The sequence below is a fragment of the Oryzias melastigma genome, linkage group LG20, assembly GCF_002922805.2.
Source record: "Oryzias melastigma strain HK-1 linkage group LG20, ASM292280v2, whole genome shotgun sequence".
Lineage (NCBI taxonomy): Eukaryota > Metazoa > Chordata > Actinopteri > Beloniformes > Adrianichthyidae > Oryzias > Oryzias melastigma.
The window spans coordinates 18,598,284-18,605,179 of record NC_050531.1 but is presented as its reverse complement, the minus strand read 5'-3'; the positions used below and the strand labels follow the sequence as shown (position 1 = coordinate 18,605,179).

The following is a 6,896-nucleotide window of genomic DNA, read 5'->3' as shown; positions in this document are numbered from 1 at the left end:
GGGGTTTAGGTGGAAAACAAAAGTAAGATGTTGAAGGACACATAAATAATGAATATTGTCTTGTCAGCATTTGAAATCAATATGAGTCGACAAATAAAACGAAATCATTTTTTTCCAAACACTTAAGGTAACTTTTAGCTTCTGGTTTTTGATATTTGTCTTTTGAAAATCACATACAAGTCGCACTAACAGCCAAACTATGCAAAAAAAGCAACATCTTCTCTGAAAAAGATGGTAGATTTGTGTAATTACATAATACAGTTTTATTTAAACATTGTGATGTATTTCCCTTTTCAGCCTTTTTACAGCTTTTACTTTGATTTTAAAAGCTTTTCTTTGCAGACAGAAGTATTATGACCCTCACTAATAAAAATGCATACTTTTCAATGTTGCGCTTCTTACATAAACCCGTTCATGGCGGTTTGACCCTTTTTTTGTCAATACACCTCTTTCACAAAGCTGGGATTCAAAGGGCAACAAACGTCACTGTCTTTAGGAGAGCTTCTCAAAAATGGAGAAACTGCTCCCCTTCAGATCAGGATCTTCTTTTCCTCAGAGATAAATTGGAAACACTCAGAGAAGTAAGTGCTGTGGGACAGAACCTGCTCAAATCAGACCCTTCAGATAAAGGATGTTGAGTTTACTTGTTCCAGTTTGAGTTCTAAGAACTTTAATCCTCTAAAAACGGAGGGTCTTTTGGTGTGAACAGCTTTCACATTTTACATGATCAACTTTCTTATTTCAAATGTTTCAGTCAAGTCCTTCACGAACCGTCATGAACTTTTTCTGTCTTTCTCCTACTTTTTTTTTCCTTTTAAGGGCCCACGCGCAGCCCTCTGCTGAATGCTGTCCAGCTTTCTGCAGATGACGGGTTCTCCACAGTTTGGCAGGAGATTTTTGTAGCTCTGAGATGTCCCACAGCCAGCATGTTGGGACAAATAAATCTCGGTTTGTACATTTAAGCCCAGTAAAGGCGCTATTAATTGCGCCCATACCATCTGGGGCTTGTAGTGAAGCTTGCAACATAAGTTTAAAAGAAATCTGAGCACTGCTCATAGTGATTGCTGTTTTTTGCTACATGCAGCGTCAAAGTCTGACACTTAAAATGTCCCTGGTAATAAAATTTCATTGGCAGAGGCCTTTTTTTCCCTGTTGGGTCTGTTAATTGTTCTCAAATGTGACTTGCAGTTGCCTAATAGAGCCAGACAGTGGGATTTTAGAGGACGTACGGCACAAGCGCTTGCTCTCGCCGACAGGAAAGGGATGGAAAGTATCTCGTCTCACTCCTTTTTCAGCCGCACTTGCTGCCAGAGGACACATGGATGTCTTCAAAACTCAGTGTTGTTTCAGATTAAGCCCAAAATCTCAACCCTGTTCTGTTCATTTAAAAACCGCAACTTGGGACGCCACCAGATTGCGGTCCTGGTGATGCTTTTCACCCCTCTACTATTCTCCTCTTGTCACTGTGAAATGTAAACCAGCCATCGAGGAAACAGAGACACTATTGAGTTAGAGGTTAAACGGCATCATCCCAATCTAAGTTACAGATATATTTACCATATTTGTGAAATATTATTGACTTGATGATCTGAGTCACTAGTATAAAGCAGATACCAAACGTTTCTGAGTTTTTTTGGGGGTATTATCTCATGAAAGCTGAGGGTTTGCCTCTCTTTTTAAAGCAAATATTTAAGTTTTCATATTCAGATTAATCTCATTTAAATGAGCTAGAACCAAAAAAATGTGTTTCTCCTGCCATTAGATGGTAGATAGTACAGTAACTGCGGGGTAAGTTGTATTACAGTCAGGTCAGTCGAGTAATCGTGTCCACAGCGATGACCACCTCTGAAAAAAGTTAATCGGGTTTGAAGATCTGGAGTTTTTTTAAAAACTAAAAATACATTTCATTTATAGTTGTTTTTGTGTCTGAGGTGTGAGACTCTGAAAGGCAAAAAAATACTAGTAAGACATTTGTTTATGTGTACAATACATTGGAAATGAATGTTGAGGGCACTCCGGATAACTTTTAGTGCATCACTGATTAAACATTGTACTGCAAATAAATAGGCCCCTTAGAAATAAATCGTACACAGATTTTATGTAAATAAGCAAAAAAATCTGCCAAAAAAGTGAGAAAAATAATATGCCTTCCAAGAATCTTATTTTCAAGAAAAAATTCTCATCACTAAGACATGTTTTATCAAACTAAGATTATGTTGTTATTGAAACACTTTCTTAATATGATTATTTCTTATGCAAGACAGAAAATAAGACTAATTTGATATTTTTTATTTCTTTTCTAGTGTTTGTGTGATTATCAACGAACTGCAGAATCACATCAGTCATAATACTTTACACTCTTATTGCAGTAAAGTAATCTGAACACATTTAACCACAAATGTCAAACTCCAGACCTTCAGGTTCAGTGTCCTACATGTTTCCCAATTACCTACAACTTTTTAGGAGGGGTGTGTATTGGTAAGAGTCTGGCAATACGATACGTATCCCGAGACTCTACCAGAACATTTTTTTTTCTTTTTTTTTTAGAGTATGACTTAGAAAAAAGACTGACTGTACATTTAACACAAGCTGGTTGTGGGCAGATCTTGTTGTCTTGGTTGTGGCTGCTCAAAGAGGCTCAGTGCGCTGCCAACTAGTGGTCGGAGGTTCAGGTGGAAACAAAAGTAAGAGATTGAAGGACGGACTCATTAAATATCGTCATGTCAACATTTTGAATTGATATAATTATCACCAAACGTAGCTATTTCACAGTCCAAGAGCAAAGTTATTTTTAAATCACAACTAAAACACATCTGAAATGAAATAAACATTTATTGATATTGTGGAGCAATGTCATTATATTGGGTTGTGTGTGTGGTGGGTAGGCAGGGATCATACATTTTTGTTAAGATTGTTTACTATGACTTTAATTTAAATATTTGTATATGTGTGAATACTTGTATGTATATCTATAAAAGTAAAAGGTTTGTAGAAATGCCCGGAAAAAATGTTGTTACTGCTTGGTTGCAAGTAATGGGGATCCGTAATCAATAAATACAATTTTTTTTTATAAAATCTGGAATATGGCGATATATTGCCAAATCGATTTTCCCCACACCCCTCATTTTTAGGCTCTTATTGGCAAAACACACCTGATCCAGGTACTCAGTATCTGAAGAAAAACCAGGATTTTGGCTCTCAAAAGGGAACACAACCTTTACGCACAACCTTTACACACCCAAGTATTTATTTTTTTTTTAAATCGGAAAAAACAATTTGCACCACTTTTGGTTTAATTCGTCATGCATTTTAATTGAATTATTTGTTTTTATTATTTTTGTATTCAAACATCTGGTAAACTAGAAAATATTCTTTTAAATCATCCTTAAATCTGTAATTACCTTATTATGATATTATGATTATGATTTTTCTCCTGTTTACCATAAATCACCCTATGCCTACTTTTAGGATTTTAACCAATGATTTTAGTTGGTTATGTTAAAAAAGGAGCAGACACTGATGCACAGCGAGGCTGACAAAGTCCAGCAGGAAAAATACTATTAAAGATGGATTCACTATTACAGCCAACATCTCATTTTGTGGGTTGATAATAGCCAGAAGCACTAAAGAAACATGTCCTTTCCTTGTTCTTCTGTGTTTTTAAACAAATTCCAACTTAGTACAATCAGCTGATTTAGATTTTCAAAACTGGCATGATCAACAAATAAATATGAATCAATCTGTCTCATTCTTGGGAAATTCATAGTTCATTTAAGGGGGACGCGCCCCCAACACGACGCCACAAACATTCTGGTAAAACGTGGGGCTCAGAGACTCCCGCAAAACCTGGCAGTGCAGTCTGCATGTGATAAAAGTTTAACGGTTTGTTTTGGAGCTGCTGACGGGTGAGAGCCCCCCCCCCCTCGACCTTTAGAGAGGAGCCAGAGTGCAAGTCGACCCCTGGACTCTTGCAAATCCAGATCTGCTCCCTGCTCACGTTCCCTCCACGTGCCGCTCCGGCCCCTTTTCCTTTTAATTATTAAAAGGAGAATGCGGAGAGCCGATCTTCACTGAACCTGTTTGGGCTTCTGGTTGTTAGCTGTTGTCCTGCAGCTCTTCAGTGTCAGAACAAGGCTGACTTCTCCACACAGCCTAGGCTTCACGTGTTCTCTCTTTTACAGACACCAGTCGGCCCAAGAAGAACGGCGAGAGTGAGGGCGTGGAGTACCACTTCATCTCCAAGCATCTCTTTGAGGCGGACATCCAAAACAACAAGTGGGTGAAATCTAGATGTTCACTCTTTACAATATTAAGAAACAGCTCAATAATAAACAAAAGGTGGTGGTTTTTACTATTTTTACTCTAGCTTAAACTTATATGCCTTACAACAGAATAAGTTATTAGGTTGTTGTTTTGCAAGAATATTAATAAAATCCTCCAAAGTAATGGCACTCACCCACACCTTCAACAGGATTTTATAACTGGCAGACCAATACTGGTCTAATTAGACCAAAAAGGATACGGTATACTGCCTCACTGTGTGTTGGTAGTTATGTCAAACAATCACAAAAAAAGAATTAAAGCTTATTTTTTAAATGCTGCACATTTAGGTGCAGACCCATTTAAAGTCCCACTGTGATAATCTTTTGATCTATTGTAAAATTGTTCCAGTGGTCTTTTAATTATGATTAAGCTGTTTCTACCCACATTTTTTTTTGTTATGTTGTTTTTTAGGACAGACCAGCAGTAGTTCACCACAAAATTTGACTCTGAGTTGTCGGTGGTACTGTTGGCATATAGAGTAAGCCTTAGCTGATTTCCCATCATCCATTTGTTTACACCCTCTCCCAATAGTTTACAGCACCTCATACCTCCAACCTAACTTTACCGGTGCAACAAAAATTGTGAGCAATATTGGAGCTATCCAGTTGTACAGCTTTGTGAATCCAGCTCAGACGGAGAAACCAAAGACGTTAATGAATCTGTTTGTGTGCAACAAGAATACAACTTACCCACATGAACACGTGAAAATGCCATTTTTCATTGGAGTGGGTCTTAAAGTAAATCATCCCCATGTGAGTTTAGGTGAGCCACTCTGAAGTGCTCTTGCAGAGGTGGACCACAGCCCTCAGATCTGTGGAAATAAGTACAGATTCTCCATTTGGCTCACGTCATATAGATGCCACATGCTCAAATTGCTCTTCATAATATTTTAGTTTAAAATCCACAAGACAAACAACACAAAACATGATCAAACTTGCACTTTTTTGTTTGTAAGACTACTTATTTCTCCTTATCTTTGACTCTACATGGATAATTTCCTGTTATTGGAGAGTGTGCTATGGACAAGTGGGTAAATAACCAGTGGTACAGACTGCCCTAATATTTCAGAACTGCTGGTTTTAGACCAACACATCTCTCAGCTTTTGCTTTCAAACAAAACATTTCAAGCACTCAATGTTGGATCCAAACCCTGAAGCTTAAGCTGCAGACTGCCCGTTACCACGGTTCCAGCAGCAGCTCCCTGCTGTCGTCTGGGAGTCTGTAGCTGAGAGTGAGCTGCTGATGACAGGGCCGGGCCCTCCAGACGGTGGCCCCAGCATCTCCTGTCTCTCATGCCTCCTTTTCCTGGTCGCCCCTCCGTGGTGCAGCCACACCACAAGCCGCCTTTACATTTGTGGCCTACAAATTAAAATGCAGGTTGTGACAGCCATGAGGGTGATTGATGGTCTCACACGAACTGCAGGGAAAGATGCGCATGCATGCAAACAAACCTCTGCGAACAGCAGAGGGGAAGCCTGTGGCGGGGAGTGCATGTATTGTCGGGGCATGGAGGAAGAGGAGGAGGAGGCGCTGTATATTTAGTCCGTGTTGCGGTGGAGGTGAAGGCATGCGATGTTTGGAGGGGTGAGCGGCGCTGTGATGTGGGGCAGATGCGCCGAGCTCTCAGCACTAAAAAAATTACAAGGCGGCAGCGGTGGGCAGGAGCAAGATGAACTTGTTTGCGTTTTGCCTCATTGCATGCAGCAGAAACAATGCTGTGATCACAGACATGAAAGGCCGCAACAATGCGTGTTCGCCTCGAACAGCTTTCCCAGGGAGAGCCGTGTTCTGTGTCAGAACGCCGACGCTCCACCCTCCAGCCGAAGCTCTGACGATCAACCCTCACGCTGGCTTTCACACAGGCTACTGTATTCCAGAAAATGAGTTTTCCATCACTGTAAATGAGTTTTTATACATATAATCCCCTTAAAAAAAAAAAAAAGTAACTTACAAGAGCAATTACAATAAAATGTTCTTTTTTACATGGCATGGACGGAGGCGGTGTACCACACCGTTCTATTAGCTCCACACTCTTTCCATGTTCTTGCATTTCTTTCCTCCTGGTTTCCAGTTAAATATACTCCAACTGGAAAAGATTGCCGCTTGGTATGACAGTGGTTATTTGGATGGAAAGGGTTTGCTGCGCTGAAGCCTGAACAGGTTGAAGAACAGAGGGCTTTAACTCTTCTTTAGCAGGTGTTTTTGAATGAATAAGCTGGGTGGATCTTTTTAAATGTGTTGAAAGAGTCATTCCTCCTTAAAGAGATTTCATCTCGTACAACTCCATCAGTTAGGCATCAACCCGTCTCCTGTTCTTCCTCCCTCAGGTTCATCGAGTACGGAGAGTTCAAAGGGAATTACTACGGGACGACTCTGGACTCTGTTCGCTCCGTCCTGTCGAAGGGCAGGGTGTGCCTGCTGGATGTTCAGCCTCATGTGAGTGGCATCGCCGCTTCTCCACACTTTAGTTTCCCTCTGTCGCTGTTTTTCAGTCTGTTTTGTGTTTTTGGATTTCCACGTCTACCTGTTTTCAGTTTTTTTATCTATTTTCAAAAGCGTTCCAGGTGGTCTTT

At 40.1% G+C, this 6,896-nt stretch overlaps 1 protein-coding gene across 2 annotated transcripts in view; it reads left to right on the top strand.

Moving 5' to 3' along the window:
• Window positions 1–6,896, top strand: part of mpp7a (membrane protein, palmitoylated 7a (MAGUK p55 subfamily member 7)) — a 143,630-nt gene that overhangs the window by 123,413 nt on the left and 13,321 nt on the right. For both annotated transcript variants that reach the window (XM_024280521.2, XM_036217342.1), the window contains 2 exons: window positions 4,182–4,275; window positions 6,651–6,759. In XM_024280521.2, the coding sequence (XP_024136289.1) occupies window positions 4,182–4,275; window positions 6,651–6,759 (203 nt within the window). The remainder of the gene's footprint in view (window positions 1–4,181; window positions 4,276–6,650; window positions 6,760–6,896) is intronic.